Raw genomic sequence first — 26937 nt, forward strand, 5'->3', positions numbered from 1 at the left:
AGAGGCACTGTGAGTGGCGGGCTGCAAAGCAATGCAACGAAGGCTGGATAGTGCCACAGGCTGGTGGCTGGAGACTCCACCCTGTGGATGCCCTTGGGTGACCGCCATCCTGAAGCTCTGCAGTTCTGGGTAAGGGAGGGGCGTGCAAGACCTGCAGAAGTGGGGCCCTTCGTTAGAATATACTTCCTGGTAAGAGGAGGAGGAGGCCGAAGAATGGATTTGAGATTATATATAGTAGTATTTTTAATAGTTTCATCTCAAATGGAAACAAGAAAAAAAAATCAATTTAAGGGGGGGAAAAAAAGCAACACTTGCACTAGGCCTTTGTATCCAAGAGGCAGGCAGGAATACCCACAGTACCACACTTGGTTTAGCTAGAACTGCTCATTCACTGGCAAAAAACGAGAGCGACTCTGCCCATAAAGAATACTGTGTGTCCTTGTGAGGTTGAGTTGTTCACCTAACAGGTCAATGATACATGAAGAGCTTGGCTGAGATGATCTGTTTCTACAGGGCAAGCATCACAGAAATGATTGGACTTCCTTTGGAACTTGCTGCTAGGATCCCGCTGTGCTATTCAGCATTTGGGCTATCAAAGTGAATGGGCTAATCAAACACAATGCTCAGGCCCATAAGCATTGTTCTAAAGTATTCATTATGAAATGATATGCTGTGAGAACAATTGACAGTTTATTTTATTAGGCCATGGCCTGGGGGAAAAGGGTCAGGGGGCTCCTCAAGACAGCCTACCTTGTATCACTGATTCTGGAAGATTCTCCCTCTCGCAATAAATTCTCTCAACAGGACTCGGGGTGGGGTGGAGAGGGCAAAATAAAAATGGTCTCCATTTACCTTCTAGCCCTCAGGGGAAAATATATCAAATATATATTTGAGGTACCATCCCTTAAAAAATCCCATCAGTATCTAATTCATCCACAGGAAAGTTATGTCTTAAAATTCTATATTTGTCTCTGCTCTAGTTCTCAGTTTAACAGGGCAGGTAAAAAGGAAAAGAAGATTTTAAAATTTTTGTTCCCTAAAAACAACTTTGATTTTAATTTCTCAGTCCAAATATATTCAGAAATAGCAACCCTTCATTTACTCTTCTGGATATTAAAAAAAAAAGAAAAAGTCCAAGTGCACTCCCATTCATTTGAAGTAGTAAGTCACAGGTAAATTATATTCTATTATTAATAAAATGAAGATACAGGGTAGGGAAGTGGCCGGAAAGAATATGCAGCAGCACTCCCTCCAGCTGCTTGAATGTTGTTTGTAGGAGAAAGCATATTCCTGCACTAAACCCCAAAGTGTGAAACATCCAACATCCGCTATGTGGGCATTGCAACAAATGTCTTTGCCAAATATGAGACAGGCTCATTCTTCACTGTGGATATGGAACTTTCAAGAAAAACTACCACCAACAACTAAAATAAGTTTTCTTAGGCCAATTCTGCCTCTAGGGGAATTTGTTGTGTTTTCTAGTTCTTACTATCATGTTCTTCTGAAAACCACAAATGAGTTCAGCTTGCACCCCAGGTGGGAAATTAGAGAGAGGGAACCTGTGTAAGTTGAAGTTTGTCACAGTAGGCAGAACAGTCGCTTGGCAGCCCGGGCCCATCTCAGGGTGCACTGCTTCACAGCTACACTGTAAAGTGTTAAAAATCCTCCCACCCACCCCAGAATATATATATATGTATATTAAAAAAAATCCCCTGTCCATCTCTCAGTACACAAAAGGACCTCATCACACTGCAAAAATAGCAGTACCCACTTTGGTCAATTAAAACAAACAAACGAAAAAAAAAAAAGCATACATTATTATTTTTTTTTAAAATCTGTGTACTTACCTATAATAACCAATACAGCTAAAAGCACTACCTACATAGGCAAAACTTGGTATTGCATAATTCGTATAAATTTGAAACCCCTCCCCCCCCAAATATTAATTGGAAGATGAAAAACATGAAAGGTTAATAGAAAAAACACCAAAATACTGAAAATATTGCTGGTCGATTACAATTTTTAAGCGGCAACTATACACAGCCATGATATGCTTTATAAATGTGAGATAAAGGTATAACTGTCTAAAAAATCCATGATGTCACACATTTTTCTTCGTCTGGAGTACAAAATATTTTGTCATAAAAATGGTAAAGATTTAAAATGATAATAAATGCAGCAAAACAAGTGTAGTGATGTCACTTTTTGTGTTTTTTTGTTTTTTTATGTTTTTTTGTTTTTTAGATTTCAAGGCAAGGCACGTAATGTGGACATTATATCTTCGTGCAAATTAGGATTACTGGAAAGAGTATTTTTAATTAAAATTTTAAGAGACATAGAGGCAAAATGTGTCTGCCCATGCACACTACGGATCTGTCAATACAAGAAATTTGTTGAACAAGGCTAATGTCTGAAAGCACCATGCAAGTTTTCAGCACCCTGATTACATTTATTTTCTCAAGAGTGCGTTTTTATATCCTACACCCTGGCGTTCCCAGTTTGTAAACTGTAAGCTTTACCCTTGTGACATGGATTTGCCTGCCTCTTTGTCTCTATAATGCAGATTTTATAGAACCTTTTGTACACCCTATGGGTTCTTGATGCAACCAGTAATTTTAAATAAATAAATTCTACCTCCACGGAGGCTGCAGCTAAACCAACATAAGTGCTGTGTTTTCATTCTTTTTTTTTTTTTTTTCCTCAAGCACACGATTTGTCTTGATTTAATGCCTTTTTAAATGCCCTCAAAAACTGAGGGGAAAATAAATTCGTTCAAAATTATTTTAAATTCTTTTTAATCCCCTCAATTTAGAGTCCAAGGGCTGAAGGACTTATAATCATGATTCCCCTTTAGATATAAATTTATAAATTGCACTTGCCTCTGTTAAGTGTTTCTTTTGTGGGGAAAATATTATATTAATTTTTACTGTTGCATGCAGAGATAACACTTCACCTACATAGAGGCATTTCTTCCATAGAGCCTTTGTGTTCAAACTGTTTTTTTTTTCCTTTTTTTGTTTTTTTCTTTTTTTTTCTTTTTCTCTTTTTTTTTTCTTTTTTTTTTTAAGATTTCAAACTGGGTTACACACTGGAAAAGGCTGGGTTAAGGGCCAAAATTTAATAAATCTGTACTGATAACTAAAGGCTACAGAGATTTTTATATATTTTTTTTTAACTTTTAGAAATCAGAGTGCTTATAAAACGGCTGGCTCATGGCTCTGTCACCCAGCACCTCTGACGCCGCCTCCTAGCCTTCGTTGGTGAGATAACCAGGAATAGTGATTCCATGCGTAAACAACAAGAATACTAAACCAATAAAACTAGCTTATCATGCAAATATTAAGGCATCTAGAAAGTCAGTTAAAATATATTGTCATAGAGACAGAACATCTATTTCCCAGCGGACTTCATGTAACAAAGGCTACGTTGCAGGGGCTGCGATCTACCATCAGTGAAATATCATCGACCCTTTTAATGTCATTATAGTTTCAACCTTAAGGGAATTAGTGATTGTAAGTGCTGCAATTGCTGGTCTATTATCTTCTTTCTTCAGTTTCTTTCCTTTCTCCCTTTGTTTTGTTTTGTCCAGTCTTCCTCTTTTCCTTTTTTTTTTTTAATTTCTTAAAACTATTGTTGTATTTCTTTTTCCCTCAGTTGCTTGTTTCTGCTTGAAGGAAAGGTTCTCCAATTATGTTCAAACCATAATTTTGGACATTTGCCGGTAGGATGGGTGTCCTATTTGACACTTGGAAAGGAACCAAGCTAGCCCAGGTACCAGGACTGTTGAGAGGAGAAGGGTAGTAGGGAAGGAAGAAAAAACAGAAAGACAATGTTAAAATCTGCAGTGATATTAGAAATACAAATTCCAGATGCATCAAATTAGTACTATAACTTTATTCAAAATTAATGAGATAATGAGTCTAACATGAGATAAATATGCCAATTACACATATTGTACCTACTTATACTATATGATCTATTTTTTTTTTCATGAAAAGTAAGACTGTGAGTCAGAAAAACCTGGAGTAGGATACACACAATCATCGAACGGATTAAGTATATTCTTCCTAAAATATTTGATCCATTTGGACATAAATAGAATGATTTTTTTTGTCCAAGAAAAAAAAAGCAGCAGTCCACAGTAATACCAATATACTGTAGTTTGCCAGTTATATTACATGATCTTGTTTCACCTTTATTTCACAAGCAATTCAGTAGTAAGATGGGTTTCAATATTTTACCTACCTATTGTGTTGAAAAAAAATTGAAAAGTGTAGTGGAAAATATATTTTCTCCCTCACAAGAGGAAAATACTTTTTCCAAGTAGCCTTATGCATAATGTGTAATTGGAAATGCTTGATTACCAAACATATTTTCATTGGAAATTGTTAGTAAAGATCAAATAGATGAAAAAAAAATGGAACAGAGGTTTTGTTCTCTGCAGAGCATACACTGTGAGAAATCATCGTAGGAGGCCACAAGGGCCTCTATGCCTGTGCCTCCTAGTTCTAGAGCTCCAGTGGTTTCCTTAACCTCCTCTGCCGAAACTTATTAAGAGATAGAACCAAAGTTTTCCTTTCCATTTATGCCCTGCCTTCAACATCACCACCTCTGAGCTGCTCTGAACTGGAGGAGTGGGAAGGGTGGGGGTAGGGTGAGGTGGAGTGGTCTGTTGAAAGGATAAAGGGATGAGATTTCTGCCTCTCTCCACATCACCTCAGTTTTGACCTATGTTGGGGTTGTGAAAAAAAAATTGCAAAACAGTTCTTGCTACCAGCATAATCTCTCACAAAAAAAGTGTCACCACATGTGGGAAAATAACACCAGATGTGCGTACCACAGGTTTGGGGTACACCTAATCTGATGTATTGCTTGTTTCAATATCCAGCTTGGAACAACTGTCAGCTAAGTAACAGCTGCGTAAAAAATGATGAACCAAGAAAACATCAGACAGACAATTGCATACCCAGCTTAATCAGGGCCTGGCATTGAGACAAAATTTAAATTTCATTTAGTATCCTTTGCTTTACTTTTGCAACCATAAGGTAAGATATATGCTGTTACATAGCTTTTGATCTATATATACTCATTTGTTCATAGTTGAATTCCAAAGATACAAAAGACGTTATGGAACATGAAGGAACAAATTTGGATTGAAATAACACTTGACATACAACTTTTTTACTCTGCTGATATCTCTATGCAATATGTGACATATCACTACATGTCTAGGTAGATAATTCTGAGATACTTCAACAGAAAAAAAAATCACAATGATCTTTTTAAATCAGGGATTTTTATGATCAGTTGTCAAATTCCATGACAGCAAAATCCATCTCTTTTTTGCTATCATTTAGTGTAGGACCAAGAACACAGTAGATGTTCAATAACTTTTAAAATAAACAAATCAATCATTTCAAATCACATCCAATAAACATATTTTAGAGGTGTTGCCTAAGATTGTATATACTCATCAGTACATTCTGATTTGGTCCATATTCAGAGAAAATAGATATCTGATTTAATACTTGCAGGAATAATCACATTCAAGCTACAAAGGTATGTTCTCATTATCTAAAGAAAATTGTAATCTTAAAGAATAAGAATATTTTTCATTGAAGTCTTTTTAAGAGACGTAACCGTTTTCATTTCTCTCTTCCCACACACATTTTCAACAACGATCATTGCAGTTTGCACCATTGATTGAGAACATCGTTACATAATGCATTCTGAAGCTCATTTTCCCCTCAACTGTGCTTCTACTGCACTTTGTACATAGTCCTATTACAGCTTATATTACTTCATTTCATAATGATCTGTTATCTGCAACATCTTACTGGCTGAAAGGTGAACTCCGTAGAGAAAATGACCTAGTCTTATCTATCCTTATAGAGCCTGGCCATAGCCAATGCAAACTATTTCTTAACAAAATGAATTACAAAATAAACAAACATCCAATATTTTTAACCTGAAGTAAGAGGGCTATGTAAAAAGAAAAAAAAAAAAACCTAGCTTAATAGATAATCCTTGACAGCAAAATCAACAAGAATTCCAAAATAAGTGAACTCCAAAAATTCATTTTGAGACTGCATGCTTTAGGAATATAAAGTAAATTTTAATGATTGAAAATCAGTATGAGCTGGGCCTGGTAGTGCATGCTTGTAATCCCAGCGGCTCAGGAGGCTGAGGCAGGAGGATCACAAGTTCAAAGCCAGCCTCAGCAACTTAGCCAAGTCCTAATAACTAGTGAGACCCTGTTTCAAAATGAAAAATAAAACAAGGCTGGAGATGTAGTTCAGTGGTTAAGCACCACTGGGTTCAATCCCAGAAAGAAAGAAAGAAAGAAAGAAAGAGAAAGAGAGAAAGAGAAAGAGAGAAAGAAAGAAAGAGAGAGAGAGAGAGAGAAAGAGAGAGAGAAAGAAAGAAAGAAAGAAAGAAAGAAAGAAAGAAAGAAAGAAAGAAAGAAAGAAAGAAAGAAAGAAAGAAAGAAATCAGTGTGGTTTCTTAAAGGACAAGTCTACCAACTAATGGCAGAAAAGACAAGAATTCAGGGTCTATCTTGCAATTGATTTTTTACTCAGTTCTTTAGAAGAGACATATATTAATATTCTTTAGAAAATCCTCAATAAAAATAAATTGATGGTAATCACAGGACTCTTGCTGTAGAATGTCTAACAAATTTAATTTAAATGTTTATTTAAACCTTCTAAACCTCCCATCCTACATTATGACCATATCAAAATTGCAGTGTGTAATATATTTGTCAATACTGTTTATGAACCTTTGGGGGGAAATAAATCTCAAACATTAACACTGTGTAGACCCCATATATGAGTTTTACAAGCCTCTTATTGCCAATCTGTAGGTTAAGTTCAGAACTATAAGGCACAGACATTTTTTAGAGCTTTTTCGGCAGTCCCTTTGAAAAAAGGCCTGGTAAGATGAATTCAAAGCCCAGGATAACAATGCAAAGAAAAATATTTTATTCACCAAAATAATCTAGATCATTTAATTTCAAAAGCACAATGCCTAAAATTGCATATTCAAGTAAAAATGTAGCAGTGCTTCTTACAAATTTGATGCTGTCTCTATGTACAAATTAATGCAAATAATCATATGTATGAATAAAATAATCACACATATTCTTACACAAATTAGTTACATGTAAGTTATATGTAATTTATGGTGGAATGAGAATTATATGAAAAATCATATGTTCAATTCAACAATCTGTAATCTACCTAGCTACCTAGTAAGAGTCATGAGAATCTAACTCTGAAAGGAGGTTGAATGCAGCTACTTCATTGATATGTCTTCAAGCTTGCATTTACTTTATTATCATTAATTTTCCAAAGTCAAATCATCTTTCTTTGGGCAAACTAAAGATGAATACATTTGAAATTTGAGAGAACATCTTTAAATACACACACACACACACACACACACACACACACACACACACACAGGCCATGACCACTAAAAAAAGAAAAAGAAGAAGGAAGTGGAGGAGGAAAAGGAAGGGAGAAAGAGAAGAAGAAGCGGGGAGAAGAGAGTGTAAGTACTATGTGAAAAATCAGGCATTACAAAAAAAAAAAAAAAAAAAGCACAAAGTATTTTAATACAAAGTGCAACTCGCCCTACTGATTTCTACTCTCTCTATATGAGATACTTCATTATAAACAAAATATATAAAAGCTAAATCAAAATTCAAAAATAAAATGTCTGATCTCATTGAGAATATTTTCACATAATTTTGAACAAATGTATGATATAGCTCCTCCACAGACAGGGAAGAGGAAACAAATTATTTTGACCTTGAGAATATTAGTGGTGGGAGATAGCCCTGCTTCTTTTATACTGATAAGACTATCCCCGGAGCACTGTGCTTCTTGGCATCACTCTTCAAGAGAAATGGACTCAATGGTGTTGCTTTATTGAAGAAACTCACCAAATCGTCTCATTAAAGTAACAGTTTAAGGGCAACAGCGAAGACAGGACAGTGGAATCAGAAAGAAATTCAGACTTCCTCTTTAAGATTCACATGAATAAAATGAGCACAAAGGGGGATATTTCCCCAGGACAACCATGCTGAAGACCACTAAGAGCAAGGTGACATCTTTGGTGTTTTACATATGCTATGTCACTTCCCTCTCTCAATGAACTCTTGAAATGGCCAAAATTTTCCCCTTTTCACTAAGGAAACTGAGGCAAGTTGTTCAGTCTCTGCTAGTCCTCAGATATAATAAATCAATTCTGTCTGACTCCCATGGCCATTTCACTATAATATATGGCCTTCTTAGAAAGTCAGATGTTGCTGGGAATGAGCACTTGTCTAGCATGTTTGAGGCCCTGAATCAGATGTTGACCCAACATTAGAAAGAGCTTTTAACAATTTTCTGAAGGCAAAATATATTTACTTCAGTATACAATGAGTTTCCAAGACTCCATACAAGCTGAATCATAACCTTGCTAATACTGAAGAAGAGAGAATTGTGCACTGAATATGTGGTTGGGCAGGTGCTGCAGTCTGGCTGGGCACAAATCACGAGCCACTCAAGCAGGAACAAACTTTATTTCCAAACTCCACCAGCACACTCCCCGGAAACTCTCCCTAAAGCCACCCACGTGGCTCCTCCAGGAACACACTACACACCAACCGGAACTCCCACCACCCAATTGAACTCTTCAGGAATTCCCACGAGAGCTCAACTGGAACTCAATGGGAACTCCACGAGAACTCAAAAGTCATCATCTTAATGGCTCGCTGGCTTCACCTCTCAACCACTACTTCTGGCAAAAATGCCACGCGTCATCCCAACTCCGCTGTGGCCCTCAACAGGCAGGATGGCAAAGCACTCTGAAATTCTATGAACCTGTTTCCTCTAGAAACAAATGTAGTTGAAGTTTTCTAGGGTAACACTATAATCAGGACTAAGAGAGAAGAAGGTACCCACTTCTTCCTTTAAAAATGATACACTATTTACATATTTTTTAGCCTAGGAAAATTGGATAAAATAGTTGTTCTTTGCATCTAAAGAATCCATGAACTTTTATCTTTCAATGAAAGAGAGAAAATTGTTCTCTGCAGCCAAACCAACATTTGATGGCTATGTTTTTTTGTTTGTTTGTTTTTTAATGGGTCCTGTGACTGAGTCTTTGAGGCCAAAAAGGATTGGTCTATTAGCTTTTAACACTCTAACCCATGAAGAACCACAGAGTACCAAATAAATATATTAAGTCCTTTAGTTAAATCCGGAACCAAAGTGAAAAATTTCATCTTTTCTATTAGTTTTAGGTGATTAAAACAAAAAGAACTACTTGAAAACTGGCAAAATTCATTTATTACTAGTACATGTTTATTTGATAATGAATTGGACATTCCATTTGTTAGAAAACTTATAAAATGTCAGAGTATCCAATACATTAGTACTTTTCAGGAGAATAGCAATATTATCCGTTCAGGTTTTGTATACTCCATTTACTTCAAAAACAATAAGTGCTCTTTCAAGAAGCTTAAAAAATACTAAGAAATGAAGCACCAAGAATTGAAAATATTCATATAACCTCAACTGTACCAACAGCCATGTTATTTATAAATAGTGATAAAATAAAAATGGTCTGGAAAGCATGAGGAATGTATAAAATAGGTATCTTAACAGAATCTGCCTTTAGTTCTTTTGTACCAGTTTCAGATAATCTCCAAGACTGAAGGGTTTTTTTTTTTTTAGTTCTTTTCCTAAACACTCTACTTCTTGACACAATATTAATATACAGGTTTTAGCATCTCTCCCAAAATAATTTTCCCTATTGATAGCTAAAGGCATATCTGGAAAAATCAGGTATGGTGTGTTAGGTAAATATTCATTAAGTGAAAAATCATGTTGTCCTTGATTGTATATGTGTGCATTTGCTGTGGCAGTTTACTTTAATATAATATAAAGGCAAATCATGTCTTTGTGAAAAAAATGCTCACTCAGACCCGTGGAAGAAATAAATGGGTAGCATTTAAGTTGAACCTATTAATGATGCTTTAGAACAAAGATAATAAATATAATAAATATACCAGTGGCTAGCACTTAGATACTGGTTATTATTTGCCAGGCTCTGTTTTATGTGATTGACCTACTTAAAGCTTTTAATCCCCACAGAAAACCTAGGAGAAAGTGTCTTTATCTGTTATTTTAGAGATGAGGAAACTGAGCTAAGAAGTTAAGCATCTGGCCCAGTTTATATTGCCACTGTGTTGTGTAAGCCAGGATTTTCCCTCTAGCAGTGTGGACTTAGGATCTATGCTCTTAACCTATACATTTCACTTCAGCTGCGTCTTTTGTGAAATACACTTTCTTAAAAAAAAGGGAAAAAAAAGAAAAACTGGATAACAGTTTATATTACAACTGATTTTTTTAAGAGTCAATAAACAAAGGTCCATATTACTTAGACACACTGAAATTTCCATAGAAGTATAACTCTTGCCCAAACTTCAGCATAAATAACTGTATTTTATCCATCTAATCCCTCTTGCTTTTCAGTCGAAAGAAATATGTGTCTTTCTTTTATGGATGTACAAATATGTATGTCAATAATTTGCTTTCGATTCCTTTTCAGACCAGGCCAGACTGAAAGCAAAAATTACAAAGGGCTTATATATATCTTAGGTTCCTTCAATTTATTTTTCACATTTTTAAGGATCATTATTGCCATCTGAATGATCCTATTTGCATACAAGATGATTTCTAATGATTATTACTATTTGTAATAATCTGTATCAGAAAGCTCCCTGGCTAGCTCTTACCTGATCTGCAAAGTACTCTTGTGGGCTCTCTGGGAAACACCAAATATCATAAACTGCAGGTGGCTCATGGAATTATTCTAACTACAAGCAATAGCACTTTCATAGTAATGAAAGAGAAATGTATTTGTTTCTTAACTAAGTAGGTAAATAGCCTTCTTTATTGCTACTCCTTGGGGACCAACAGTTTTGAAAATAACATCAAAACAGTAAGCCATCAAACCTCATTAGTTTATATTCAATTATTTCAGATGTCTTTTGGTACTGGGGCATGCTAAATTGAGGGTTAACTTTACCATGCTTGAGTGCTAGCATGTTCTAAGTAAAATAATGGCACATTCCAGTGAAATATTTCATCTAATGAAGAGGACAAGGTAAGAAAAGCCCTCATGTATGGGACAATTACAACTAAGTATTAAATTACTATACTTTTTCAGTAAAAAGCTCTACATAATCCTAAAATATCCTTCAACAAGGCAATCTATACCCTTAAAAGTAACAAAAGTCTATTTCCTTAGAATGTTTAAACAATAATAAGAAAAAGTTCTTTCCCTCAATAGGGCAAATTAAGTAGATTTAAAAAAAATTTATCTTTTCCCTTTTTTAGAGCTGAAAGTGAAAGGTGGAGAATTAATATGAAGACAACTAATAAATAAGATACAGCACACACATGCACACATATACAGCAACTTATGAAGCTGTGGAAAGTCAGGCTTACAGTAGTAATTTTATCTCCTCCTACAGAAATGCAGCAGTGGAGAAGCCCACATGTTGATTTCCAGCCTCCTTCTCTAGTCTGTATTCCTCTCCACCCCTAGGCTCCTTTTCAAAGCTATTGTTATAAGTGCTACTTGCTCCTCTTATTTGCATATGTGATTCTTCAACAGCAGACAAAATTCTCTACAAAAATGGTGCTTCAACATAGTGCCGTTCACTACAGAAAATCATCCAAGGCATACTAAGTTAAATGGAAATGTAAGTTTTATGCAAAAGCAAAAAGTGATTATTTCACAAATGATTTTTATTTCAAAGCAAAAATCAGCATTACTTGCCCAATTTCACCTCTAAGGGATAGAACTTATTGGTATCAGAATTCTGAAATAAAGTTACCAAGGATTAAGAAACTGAATGCTTTTTGATAGAGTGCCTTTTACTCTGTTCACATGTGCAGAGATCTTCCTTGTAAAACAAAGTGAACAAGCCTAACTTTCGACAATTTCTGACTATTCCACCTTTGTGTTTTTCAATTTCTCAAACCTCAATGGGCTTTGCCTTTTTTTTTAATAATTCATGGTGTTTATTATATTTATACACTCATGAGCTTTGTTATTTAAATACCACTAAAAATTCACAATACACCTACTCACAGCTCTAGCAAACACGAGGTTCAAAAAAGGTAAACGAATAAATGGTGCATTGGCTGCTGAAGGAGCTTGTTCCTCAGGGACGAAGAGTGAGAATACAGCACTTGACGTAAAACATCTTCAAGTAAGGTAGGTGTTTGATAGACTTCCTTTTGTTGCAAAGGGTTAATCAGAAAGGTTTACATTTGGGAGTGCTGTGAATCATGCTCCTCCCTCTCCAGTAGTGCTGCCAAAAATCATCTGACAGGAAACGTAAGATTAAGTTTGTCCTACCTAAGCGAACAAAGAGTGCTCTGAACAGGCCACCGGTTTACTGCAGAGCGGGAACTTTTCTAATCCTGCTGGAATCTGCAGTGCTGCTCAGAAAATATCACGGAAAAAGTTGTTTTCTTTCCTCTAACATCTTGTCTCTGGATCATCTCATTTTGGTCACACTGCCGATCCTGCTGCTTCTCCCATAAAGGTTAACTTAAAGCTCCAAACATAATCATGTGGAAAATGGACATTATTGATTCCTATGGCCCATTGTTCCCCCATCCTAAGTCCCTGAAGTTCAAGTTCAATCTGGAATTACATCATGTCTGGTTTCTCCTGGTTACCAGACGGCTTGAGACGTGACCACAGCTACAGAAAAAACAAACAGCCTTCTTCACGCTTCGGCTCCCCTATCGATTCAAACGTAAACTTTTTTTCTTTCTCTCAAGTATGCTTCAAGTATGGAGCATGGTTAATTTAGAGATTAAGTTCCAAATTAGATTATCTAATGGCATCTTAATGGATTGCTGACCCATTTCCTGTGGGATGGCAGCAGGCAAGTCTGGCTGGAATACAATTAATTTCTTAGGAAGTGTTCTGAAGAGTTTGCCTAGATAAAAAGGAAATGTTGTTTTGCACAAATCTTTCTTTATAAATGGGCAAAGTTAGGCAAAAACTACAACAAATCCCAATGTATTTTTCAACAGCCAGATCAGAGACATTGTGTGTTTTTGAAAACCGTATCAAGATCATTTTTAAGAATGGTAACCTTTCTAGTTTTTGATTTCATAACAGGTGCAAATAATTTTGATGAGAATAGAAAGGAATTCCTTTCAAGAGAATGTTCAAATGGGGAGAGCAATACTGGTTAGCAGCCCTGTTAGCAAAAAAATGATCATGTGAAATTTTGGCTTTTTCAATTTTCTGCCTTGAACCAAAGTTTCTTCCATTCATCTATCTTATCAGCATTTCTATCATGGTCCCAGAGTGGTGCTAGGGGCCCAGGATGTGTATAAAAAGTTGTACATTCTGAACACACTTTAGAGCTAACAGCTGAAAAGGAAACTCAGCACTCTGAGAATAAAGCTCCCCCCAGGAACTCCAGGAACAACCCAGCTGTTGTACTATAGTTATGTGTCAAGATAACAAACTGAGAGCAGGAAATGCTAACCTAGTCAATTCTCGGGGATGGCCTAAGTGTAATGTTGAAACAAAAGTTAACTCTTAATTCCACCTAAGAACAGGCCATGTATTGCCACTACCCCACACATGCCACAAATCTGTGGATATAGCCATACTTATATCCACACATACACACTTATGCATAGATATATCCATACATTTATGTGCATATGAACATACAATTGTCACCCAATATTGAGAATTATTTTTGCTTAAATATTCCTTCTTAAGCCTTTTGAGAGCCTACATTTTACCAAGAAAATGTTATGGACAAGGGCCATGTTATGCAAAGAAAGTTTTATATATATATATGAAATGAACACTGTTACTCCTTCCTTTTTGCCCTCTCTTTCCTGGCCAACCAGATCCAAATAACCTTTACTGGCTGCTAAATTTCTCTTGGGAAATCAAACAACTCTCTAGAATTGCAGTAATAAACGACAATTTCTTACAAAAACATGTGTAAAGTAACTACAAAATGAAGTATTGAACTCATGGAAAGGAACTGCTAACACATGTAACATGGAAAAGAGCTGATAAAAGTCTCTTTGGTGCCATTCAATTATGGCATCGCCAGAGACACAAAAATCCTTCCAATTATTTTAGTAAAATCTTCATTTATTCATTATTTCAGAGGCTGAGCAAATGGTTTGTGTAAACATATCCTTCAGTAACACGCGCATGTTTATTTTAGCCATCTGAAGGCTTCTTCCATGTTTATATAAGCCATCAGACACATACAACCCTCACTTGTGGCTTTGCGTCTTCTTGAAAAGGGTGAAGGGGGAGAAGGGAGAATGAAACAATAAATCCAGTTTCTCTTTTGCATAAAGCACTCCCTCCAATGTTTTAAAATAACTTATGTTTATATTATTCTTGGATTGTCCTTCAGCTTTCTTTTTTATTCAATTATATTGCTCTTTCATATTCAATAGTACAAGTAAAGTTCTGCTTATAGTTTCAAGAAAGAAAGCCAGTTAGAGAGTACCTGCTGTATGTGTTTACACCCACAGAATGCACATATGCAAAAAGAAAGTGTTTTGTCCACATAGAACAAAGCACAGACGGATCAGTGCCTATCACAGACACATCAGTGCCTAGCTTGAGCAAATCTGGCACTTATGACCCTCCCTTTAGTGGAACCCATTCTCACTGACATGGAAGTGAGACAGATCTTCATTAACATTTTATTCTGTGTTAATGGCAGTTAACTGAGCTCTCAAGGTACAAGTAGCTCCTTAGCTCAAGACCACACAAACACACATGCACACACACACACACACACACACACACACACACAGAGAGAAATGGCTCACAGAATTCTAAGGTCAAAACAACAAAACACCTTCAGGCTGCACCCTAGGAAGGCAGTGAAAACTTTCCAAAAGTCAGCTCTGGTTCCTTAGGGAATGTTTACAGCCTGAGGTAGGGTGGGGAAGGCCAGAGGAACTCTTCCAGCTTTGATTATACTACTTACACAGCTTCCTAGACCCTGCCATTTTCATTCCCAAAATGGAGCTACATTAAATGATATGCAAACACCTCAAGAGGGCAACTGGCATGAAGCGGAAGAGAAGGCAACCATGAACTAGTGAGATGGCAGCAAACAACAGACAATTCAAACGGCACCAAGCCACATGGAAACACTACAAAGTCTCCAGGGATTGCCTTTGTTAAAAACAAAAAGCAACACCCACAACAAAAATAACCCATGGTATCTTCTCTATTCCATCATGTCAGAGCTAAATTATTTAATTCCCTGGTTGACCATATCTACATTTGTTGTATATTTTCACCCTATTGAGATAATTGCAAAACTGTAGCTGTGCCCACAAGATTTTAAATATCTATGATCTGCCTTAAAAATGGTAGTTCCAGGGGGCTGGGGTTGTAGCTCAGTGGTAGAGCACTTGCCTAGCATGGATGAGCACTGGGTTCAATTCTCAGCATTGCATACAAATATATAAAATAAAAGTCCATCAACAACTAAAAAATAAGTAAATATATATAGAAAAAAAATATATATATATATATATTTAAGTGGTAGTTCTACAGGAACTGAGAGTATAGCTCTGTGGTTTAGCACTTGCCTAAGATGTATGATGCCCTGGGTTCCATCCCTAGCATTGAAAAAAAAAAAAACAGTAGTAGGGTTATAGTTATTATTTCCCTTTGCACTATTATATCTAGAAGAAAGAAAACCCATTAAGTTTTAAAAATAACTATAGAATGGGCTGGGATTGTGGCTCAGCGATAGAGTGCTCGCCTAGGATGTACAAGGTTCTGGGTTCCATCCTCAGCACCAAATTAAAAATAAATAAAATAAAATAAAGATATTTTTTAAAAATCTATAGGGCACAAATTATAAATTACACATAAAGCCACCAAAGCCACAGACATGGCGTATTTGTGTTATAAAATATGGATTGTGTCCATATTTGAAAAAGGTAACAAAACAAAGTGAATTGCTGTCTCCTTTGAGTATATTTATCCTAAACTGCCTGATACTTAGATTTTAAGAACTGTGGATGTCTTGTCCATCACAGTGTTTAAGATAGCCCCACACAGAGATGCAATAAATCCCTGTAGAATGTATAAGCAAGACGCCTACCATCACCAATTACAGGCTTTCTGAGTCACCACAAAAAGGGAAGAAACAAACCCAAAACTGCCTGCTTAAGAGCTGTATGAATCACTAAAGGCCCTTCTACACACCATTATCTACTAACCCAAAGAAAATCTACTATTTTTGAGACGGGGAAACAAAAAAAAGAAATATTAATTCTGAATTGTTTTCTATGACCTGAAACCGATTACCATATCAATTTTTCACCAAGAAGAGGCTTTGTGAAATGAACAATACTCCCCTCAGAGCTGAGTTTAGTTATCGTATTCATTCACTCCACATATGTGTGTTCTGATTCATTGTCCACTCACCTTTTCTTTTGGGGGATATCAGCTTTGATTCAAAAAATTATGAGGAATTAGGTGAAATTTTACATCTTTATTGGATTTAATGTATTTCCCGAGATGCTATCCTATTTTAGATTAAGTAAATGCCAATAAGTAATCCACAGATTTGGAAGTTCAGACAACTATAGGAACACTTACAAACATAAGTACATTTCATGTGACTTGAAATTCTTATATATATATATATATCAAGCTTGTATGCAGACACGAGCCATTTCGCTAATTGATGGGCAGATAATGGAATACAGGGAGGTTTTTTTTAATAAAACAAAATGCAAACAATGTGCTATCAAACCTAATTACGTTAACTTTTAAAAGTTTATTAATTCAGATTTTTAATAAGATACTTTTATTAAATGTAATTAACACTATTAGTCATTAAGACTATTTAAATAAGATACTTCCACTGAGTTTATCATCTTTTTTGTAACTATATATATATTTTTTTTTTCCAAAAGGAAGAATAACACAAGCTTTTGGGCAGGATCATAATAGGTAAAAATGTATCTATTTTTAAATTTGATGGTTTGTCACTCTTCAAAAAGTAAAAGTCCTACTGTAATCATTTAAATATTGAATTACTAAAAAGCCATCAAATGTTTTTGAAAAACAATAAAAATAATTTTCTTAATTTTTATCTGATCAAATGCAGACATTTAATCTGACTGGAACATTACTTTTCATCAGTTTCTATCAACCAAGATAGAGATGAGCAACGAGCTCTATCACAATTAATATCTCAGCATGTGACTTCGTATAGGCATTTTCTGTAAAGGAAGGATCACAATCATAGTAGGGCTGAAAAATTAAGTTGACTCTACTTTTGGTGAACTCAAGGAATGACTTACTCTCTATTGCAAATTTTTATTTCTTAATACATATGATTCTACCATGAATTTTAATTATTTGATTTATCAATTTGAAACAATTTAATAAAATAACACATATGAAGCTACCTTGGAACTACTTACTATCTAAAACCAACACATGAAACAATATCCAAATTGCTTTTGAAAATGAAGTTTTGGAATGATTTTTTTAGCCAACCAAATTGAATCAACCCTCAATGGGTTACATTAGTATATGAACAAACTAACACTTTATTTAAATCAAATTCCTTCATAGCTACTGATTCTAACAGTCTTCCCACTCCAAAATTTTTTGAGTGCTGCTAGTAACAATCAAATTGAAATATTTCAATAACTTGAAATTTTTCTTCTAGCTTTTCCTCTCTGGCAAAGGAATAAATGAATAGTAACATGGCTTAGAGGCAGCAGTAGAGGAAACAGTCAAATTAGAAGAATGTATAATGTGAAAGACCAATGAGTTATCCTCAAATAGCTGAAAAATCTTCCCTAAAGCTGAGATTTCATTTTTCAGGTTCTAAAATCTAAAAGTCAAATTCTACCCCCTCCCCCACCAAAAATATTATAAATTTTATCAAACATTTCACAATATTTAGAAATTCCAATGATCAGTTAGCATATGCTATATAGTCTGGAATTAAATTGATGTTGCATTTAAATAGGAAATAAAGGAGAGGGGAAGGAGAAGAGGAATGGCATAGCCAAAACAACTAAATTTTTAACATATATTTTCCGTAAAACTAGTTAAAAACAAACACTATAGGTCATGGAAGTTTGAGGTGTAAGTGTAGGGTTGGAAATAATTAAAATGTTACCTTTGCCAAGTAATTCCCAATGTATCCTCACTGGTACTGGGGTATAAATGCCTGCCGTTTTGATTCATGGTCCAGTCACAAATCCTCAGCTGTCAATTGAAACCTAGCAGTCAGATATGGATCGAGCAGTACTACAGTTTTTAGTATTTAAATGAACACATGCAAACTAGTACTGTATATGGCATTAACCTTACTTTCCCAAGAGGCAACTTAAAGAAAAAAAAATAAAAGCAAAAGAAAATCTTATTCTGAAAAGCAAAATTCCTTAGACTCTTTTTTTAGAAAAAGCTATTGCAATATGCTTCTCTATTAATTAAAGCATACAAGAGAAACAAGTGCTTAGAACATAACAATTAGCCATTATTAGAGTACAAATTGAGCTGAAATAAAAGCAAACGTTAATGTTCAATAGAGAGATATATTTTAGAAAGAAAATAAAAATGCTTTTTTTCTATGCAACATATCAAATTATCTGCACTGAATAAAATAATCAATACCTTTAAGCATGCAGTTTGCAAAACAAGAAGACATGCAGTTTAGAGGAAAAAAGACCCACCCTACATAGACATTCACCCTAACTTACGTATTTAAGCATCAAGGTGTTCAATTTTAGGTGTTTACTAACTGTGTTTTACTTAAAGTGACCTTATTTGGAAAGAGTTGATAAGAATTTCTATTTTTATTTTAAATTCAGAGCTGTGGTATTTAAAATACTTTACTACAACTGAAGAAAGTGAGGAATGCACTGAATACAAGCTGAAACAAATTCTTCCCAGATCCAGGAATCATCAGCTCTGCCCTTCAGAGATCCTTCGAGTAACCCTATCCAGCTCTGTTTGGTTAACAGCTGCCCTACAGTGCTAGCAGATTTATTGAAAAGATATATTGCTTATTTTTATGCTTAAGAAAGTAAACTTATCTGGCTTTGGGGGGAAACACAGTAGAAAACCATGATTTTTAACCTTTAGATAGCCAGGCTGTAAATTAACTGCATCCTGCATTGAAAAGGCCTTCTTCACTACTATCCATGAAACCTGGTCTGATGCTTTTCAGAGAGAATTTCAGGATGATGATTGAAGCCAAAATGCCTTTAAACTTGTGATAAACTGTTTTATCTATTTTTCTAACATTATGGCTTTTAAAAGTTGGCTATTAAGCATCTTTTCTTATCAGACTCTCAACTTTCTGCACACTCTTAAGGAAGGGGGATTTTGGAGTTACAGAATGACAATTTTTGTTCATTTTTCTTCTGAATATCCAATATTACAGTCAAAGTTTTCCAAAATATATGTTTTAATTGTGCTGATATTTTAAGTAAAAGTGATTTTATAATTTATAAAACTAAAAAATTCCCTTATATAGATGGATAGACAGGCAGACACATGAATTGATAGATATGTAGATTCTGTTCAAGAAATAACATCATTGAGAAGTCATAAATAATTAAATTAAATTAGAAATAAAAATAAGAAATCTTAAAATTGACCATAATATTTACATAAAAGAGAATAATGGACTTAGTTTTTACTCAAATGGATGACATACTTTTACTATTTCAAAGAAGTACATTTATCCAGTCTTGTGTGTAAGAAGCAATATGGCAAGATTTTTTGAAGTTCTCAAAATGGGTCACCTAATAGAAATTCAATATGATGGGATAAATTGTTTATTTTTAATAATAATAGAGTAAACTGATTGTTTCAAAATACAAGTTATAAAAGGGCTATGAAAATCTAAAAACAGTTCAAGAAACTTGACTTTGCATAAAGATTACCTTAGAGACCACTTATTGATCCTTTTCTTATGAATGAAAAATGCTAGTTTTGACTTACTTAAAATTCTCAGGAAGGGAGGCTTCATTTAGACATAGAATATCCTAATTCTGTTAATTGCTAACAGATTAGTTTCTATGGGATGCTCAGCTTAAAGTTTTCAGAAAAGTAACCATACTTTCACAAAACCAGAGGAATCTGAGTGTCACTCAGGATTGGCTACTATCTCACAGACAACTGCTAGGGTACAAGATCTTGGAAAAAATTATGTAGTTGATTAGGTTTTTGTTGTTAAAAGTTGCTCATTTTTTGTTTGTTTTACCATCCCTAAAAATGCCCCCTGTAGGCTAGCTTTGTTTGCATGCTAAACATTTATTTATTTATTTATTTATTTTTTAAAGAGAGAGTGAAAGAGGAGAGAGAGTGAGAGAATTTTTAACATTTATTTTTTTTTTAGTTCTGAGAGAGGAGAGAGAGAGAGAGAGAGAGAGAGAGAGAGAATTTTTTTTTAATATTTATTTTTTAGTTCTCGGCAGATACAACATCTTTGTTGGTATGTGGTGCTGAGGATCGAACCCGGGCCGCACGCATGCCAGGCGAGCCATGCTAAACATTTAAATCACCATATTTTTGGATTATTCTTTCCTAAACAGTCTCAAAAGGATTAGACCTGACTAGAGGTATTCATTTTTTATCTATCCTTACGTGTGTGTGTGTGTGTGTGTGCACGCACACACACAAGAAATATTTTTCCTAAACATAAAATATGCTTAAATAAATAAAAATTAATCAAAATAGTCAATTATTTAGCAGTAATTTCAAAGAAGTTGATAGGATATTAATTAGCATTAAATTAATTTCTTTTCAGTGACTAAAAACTTAAAATATAATTTAAATTTATTTGCCTATTTAGATTGTAGACCAGCATTATCACAATTTTCAAAAGTTTCTGAGGAGGCACACTTGTGTTTATATGTTCAGTCAGATTACCTGAGTAAGAGTCTATTTTTTTATAATTAATAAGCTTTTTTTTTGCATAAGACATTTTTGAATTTAAGGACTGTTTGATTAAAGTGAAATTTTGATGGTGATAGTGTGGGGAAGGGAAATAAATAATTAAAATAAAAGTTACCTATTCACTAAAGATTCCCTTGATAATCATGTCTAAGAAAATCCATTCCTAAGAATCTTATTTGGCCAATACAGATCTGACCAAGCAACAGTCTATAGGTATTGGAAGATTAACATTAAGTGTAGTTAATTGGGGGATGTGTTAAATAGAATATTATTATAATTCAGTAGTCCTAATAAAAATAACTTTATATTAGTCTTTAAATAAATTTAAAAGAATAAGTAATAGTCTTTTGTGAGTTTAGGGTAGTGATTCCTCAGCTTCTGTCCTATGAGAGGGTAGATGTCAGATAATTCAGCTATCAATTGTTATTTTTTAATTAAATTTTAAAACTTTAATTTTAAGTAACACATAAATACATGGTTTTCATTTATCAAAATAAATAAATTCCTTAGTTCAAAGCTTTAATAACAGCTTAATGATTTTCCCAAGTATTTTCTCTTAAAAAATAGGTATTCACCCCTGTCATTGTAATCAAACTTTTTTAAAACACCCAGCATAAGTGAGTTCAAATTTGATCTGTTAAAGTCATGTGTTTTTATGTGGAGGTGGGGAGAAATTCTTCTTCTTCTCAATCAGACTTTAAGTCAAACCTGATCATATTCATATTCCTTAAAAAATGCTTACTCATATAAATCATTTTAATTCTTTATATATACCCACCAATATGAACTTAAGTTATCTAAATAATTAAAGTAAGATGTATATTAAACTGACTATGCCCAGAATTCCAAAAGCAAACAAAAAGTGAAGTAAAGATATAGGATTTCGGGCTGCGGTTGTAGCTCAGTGGTGGACTACTTGCCTCACATGTGTAAGGCACACTGGGTTTGATTCTCAGCACCACATACAAATAAATGAATAAAATAAAGGTCTATCAACAACTCAAAAAACAATATTTAAAAAAAAGATATAGGATTTCTTCCCAAAGAAGTTATCAATAAATGGTCAGGCTAAAATAGACCAAAGTACTAAGAATGGAGTGAAGGTGAAATTTTCACTGTGTATGTTCTTAGGATGGAGTCCATGAAGTCTCTGGAGGGAGAACCTTGTTCCTACACAATTCAAATGAAACTGTCTCCCAATCATAAGGATGGGGGGACCATCTGGTTCCCCTCAAAAGCCTACTTAGATGGGAAAAAAACTTAAGCTACTATACTCCAATAATTATATAAGTAGTTGATAACCATAAAGAATCAATATTGCTTGTGATTTTAGAATAAAAATTTGTTTATTCAAACGAGGGCCTTTCATTTTTATTAACAGGGGCTTTTGTAAAGTGCATAGCAATTAGCTTTGGGAACAGAAGAAGGCTAACAAAAATGTCCTACTTTGGGAGATTCAGTGAACAGGATGCTGCACCAATAGTCCCTCTTAAGGACAACAGCTCTCAGTTGACCCAATAAGCCATTAAGTGCAAACAGAAAAATCAACACAGGCAAATTTACCTTTTCACTTTTTTTCTTTTAGGTTTGTAATGACCTCGGGGAATATCTTGAAAGGTATATTTTATGTTCTCTTGAGTTTATTTCTCCAGATGCCTCAAGGAAACAGATTTTGGGGGGAATGGAGGTGGTTTTTGTGGAAGCCAAAAAGACTAACACTTCAATATTCATATTTTTCTCTTAATGCCTAGATTAGTAGAATTTTATTTTATTGCTAATTACCTGCTATAGAGCAAGTGAAGTGGTCTCTGAATAAATAGTATATAATCTTACTGAACAAGCAAAGTATTCAGAGTGAAACTGATAAAAAGAAGAAAAAAAAAGCAAAAAACAACAAAACAAAAAATCCAAGATCATTCTGGTATCTTAAAGTCATTTCTAATATCAATTTCTGAAACCCATGCTTCTTGAGATTTAATTTAGTTAGCACAGTAGCATCAAAATCAAGTTAAACAGATATTCATAAGCCATGAGCTTAGTAAATGTTACTGACAATAAATCATAAGTAAGAAAATGAAAGGGTTTTTTTTTTTTTTGCTTTTTCTTTTTCTTTTTTAATGAAGACTACTTTAACATGTAAAATTTAAGGTTTCAAGAGATGGAATCCATCATCTTCAATTTCCTTTCCAAGATAAGGCTCCAGGAGAAAAAGGTTTAAGACCTTGTCCAAGGTTAGCTGTGCCCTTCCATATCAACACTAACACTCCAACCTCCTGGCTCCTAATCCCTGGTTCTCACCCTCTGCACCAATTTGTCTGTCATTGTTCCTCTCCTATCCTGTTCTTAATGCATAGTCCAACAAGATTTAAGACTAAAATAACTATAAATAAAACACCTTCAGAATGTCCTTGATTCAACTTAGATCTTTTAAACACTTTGAGAAAAGTAGATAACTTTTCCCTTGCGTTGACTGAAATTTAAGGCTACATGACACACATTTTTATTTTTATATCAATGAGAATAGTTACCTAGATATTAGCCTTTGGTAACCAGAAAAGGTAAGAGAACAAATTAAATGAGTGATAAAAGATAGACAATGGAAGGATTTTTCTTTTTAATTTTAAGAATTAGCCCAAAAGGTAAGCATTTGCATAGCTATTATTTTGACTGAAACTTCCTTTAAATGTGTTTCCTTTCCAGCTAGCATATGTGAAAAGTGACCTCTTATCCATTTACATACCTACCCAGAAGGCATGTGATAGGGTTTTACGTCAAGCTGTCAATTATGATAACAGACACAATAAGAATGGCTCAAGTGTTGATAGCCTGCTTCCTGACTTTATTGAAAAGTTTGTTGATAGTCCACTTGTGTCCTTTCAATTGCTTGCCTCTAATAAATGACTGCCTTTTCAGTGGTTATACTACACCAAGCTTGGGCTTTGCCATTTGCCAGTATAAATATTACAAGGGGATTTCAACTCATAGCTGAGTTAAAACAAAATTATAGAGGCAATTTTTTAAAAGGTGATTGTGTGTAACAGAAATTTTCAGTATAATGAAAAGTACTTTCAAATGCTAATTTAAAAGTATAACAAGAAAAGTGTAAAAGCATTTCAATGTAAACTACCCCAGTAACTGAACTTGAAACAATAGCATTAGGTAGTCATGCAGGAGATGGTACATGCTGAAGCTCAAGCACCAATAAAATCCATGCAATTGTGAGAAGTGAGGCAAGGACCTGAATTGATCAGGCCACTTATTCATTAGCTCTAGGAATAGGTAGCATAGAGAGTCAGGAGATTATAATTTTGAGATTGTGAAAATAATCATTTCTTACAAATTAATTGACGTAATTGTCTCAATGGAGGCAAAAGTGACCTCCCATTTATTCCACCTAAAATCTTGAATCTGTATCAAAATTAATATGCATTTCAATGGCTGTCTTGAATGATCTTTTATATCTGAGCAAGAAATTTCTTATCTTCAAAAATGTTTATTTCCAATTTGTCAGAAGAGTTTTTTTTTAAAGTCATATTGATGTGTAACTGTAGGAATTTATGTTTCTAATATGATCTTAGCCTCAATTGTAATGGTGATAATCATATTAACTAGATTGTCTTATATTACCAAACTTTCTCTGATAGCAAATAAAGAAGGTCTCAAGTTAGCAAATTAATGACATAAAGTTGATCAGATAAGGAACTGGTGGTAATTTAAGTAAGTTGCTTCATAGTTTCCATTTATACAAGATTTTTAGACTGGATTATACAACAATTTCTGTACTTTCTAAGCAACATCCAATATTCTGTTAGATAGTTTCCATTTCCTCAAGATGATAAAATTTGGGAAATATGTTTTTTTCACTATCTATATAAGGAATAGGCACAGAGTATTTATGAAGTATGAGGTAGGAAAACAAACACTGCACTTTGCTAAATTTCTACAGAAGTAAAGAGGACTTTCACACTTCTAAAAATGTTCCAAACCATAAAAAGGCATTTCTTTGTAGAAACTTGAGTTCAGTTGCTAAAGCAGGACTCATAGTTCTTGAAGCCGCTACACCATCTTCCAATAGAAAAGTTAAAGAAGAATGAAACTCCAATTGAAGTTCTGATTTTAAGATTTCCCCCATGCCAATAGTGAATGCATTTACAGTCATAATGCTAAAGACAGACTTGTTCCAGACCTTGAACAGTACTCAAGATTGTGTTAACAGATAAAGGAAAACTCTAAAGTCAAGTCCTGGTCAGCTGGCATGAGCTGATTATTATGGCAAATTAGAGAGGATTGTTTTATGGCAAATTATTAACTTAGTTTACATGAATCTTTTAAAAATATTCCTCATAATTATGTGATTTTATATTTTGGACTCAAATGAAATATGATATTTGCAACGATGGGTGAAATTCCAGGGTTGAAAAAAAAAAAAAAACCTAGTATGTCAAGACAGCAACCAGCATCAATCAGTAATAAGCATTGTAAAAAGGAGCACACAAATGTATAAAAAGGAGAGCACAATGGTATGTGTATGAAGCATATACTTTTACTACTCAGTTTTGCCAATTAATAATATTAATGTATTATTATGATAAGTAGAATATGGGGTTAATTTTAATATTTTAATATTCTCCATCTCAATTTAAGAATGTTTTTGTGTTAAAACTATATTGAAAGTGCTACTCTCATGCCATTTTGTGGAAGGATTATAAGATGGTCAAAATTATTCAGTAATTTAAAATTTATTGTTAACTCTAATTTATGTAAGCTATTTAAGATTCTTTTCTAAAGAAAAAATAGCACTCAACAATGCACATCAATACTATTCATAATCTAAAAGGATAAATCTTTATAAAGCAACCGCCATGAACTCAAGTACGTACCTGGTGACAATATTTATTCTTAAGGGGTCATGTATATTAAAGGTTATGGGGAATGTTTAAAAGAATTCTCTTAGACTAAAGCCATTGCCTTTCTAATTTTAAATTTCTCCTAGCTAATATAAAATGATTGATTACCTTTATTTCATGTACCCCTTGATTTTCCTTTTCATTTATCATTGAGTGCTTTAAACCAAATGCATTTAGAACCCGCTGCTAGAAGAGTGGTCTCCTTTAAATCTTTGTAAAGTAATGAAAGGACACAGTAAATCAATCTCATTTCTACTGTAGGAAGAAATACCCTTTACTCTACTGCAGTCATTCATTTCTGTCCCTCCTTTCCTACATAGTAAATATAAAACTTTATCTTTATGATTTTTTTAGAATTTGGAAGGATAAACATCATAGGATTTTAACTGAAGCCTTAGTAATATAATGTTTACATGATATAAATTTATATTATCTTCTGCAGGCCTCAAAAATGTACTTCATAATAAAATAGACACATTAGGCGTCTTCAAATTCAAAAGTGGTACTTTTTACATAGGGAACAAACAACCTATCTATGGTATTTAAAAAATTTAACTATGAAGTATATATAGCTTTTTATTGCAAGGATCAATATATATCATGTATTTCATAAATATCAACTCCATTTGATTGAACAAAATATATTCATATTGTAAGTGGTCTTCACTTAAGTAAAAATTAGTTTTTTGATGAAAAAGTTTGTTGTTCCAGAAGTCATATATATTTTTTCAATTAAAATATGCCCATATTTCTATGCACATTAAGATTAATATTTTTATGATGTTTGCTAGCTTTACCTGACTTATCTTTAGATAAATGAAAGGAGAAGTAACTTTTATATTAATGAACTTTCATGATCATAATTACATGAGGCTCCAATATTAATCAGAAATGATAAGAAAATTAAAGCTGCCATGGGTTAGGCAGGGAGAGAGGAAGATTGCTCCTAAATACATGGAATTGTTTAGAATATTCTAAATGTATTTAGGGCTAAAGG

The 26937-nt window shown here is 34.1% G+C and overlaps 1 protein-coding gene across 12 annotated transcripts in view; it reads right to left on the reverse strand.

Moving 5' to 3' along the window:
* Nfib (nuclear factor I B) overlaps nt 1-26937 on the reverse strand; it is a 419314-nt gene that overhangs the window by 2726 nt on the left and 389651 nt on the right. For 7 of the 12 annotated variants that reach the window (XM_021728206.3, XM_021728201.3, XM_021728200.3 and 4 more), the window contains 2 exons: nt 18245-18333; nt 1-3780 (listed from right to left, as the gene is read on the reverse strand). The exon at nt 1-3780 is cut by the window's left edge and continues 2726 nt beyond it. In XM_021728206.3, coding sequence (XP_021583881.1) covers nt 3651-3780; nt 18245-18333 — 219 coding nt within the window. In that variant the 3' untranslated portion in view covers nt 1-3650. The remainder of the gene's footprint in view (nt 3781-18244; nt 18334-26937) is intronic. The other 5 variants (XM_021728207.3, XM_021728205.3, XM_021728204.3 and 2 more) reach the window with 3 other exon arrangements.

The sequence above is a fragment of the Ictidomys tridecemlineatus genome, chromosome 4 (genome assembly GCF_052094955.1).
Source record: "Ictidomys tridecemlineatus isolate mIctTri1 chromosome 4, mIctTri1.hap1, whole genome shotgun sequence".
Taxonomy (NCBI): Eukaryota; Metazoa; Chordata; class Mammalia; order Rodentia; family Sciuridae; genus Ictidomys; species Ictidomys tridecemlineatus.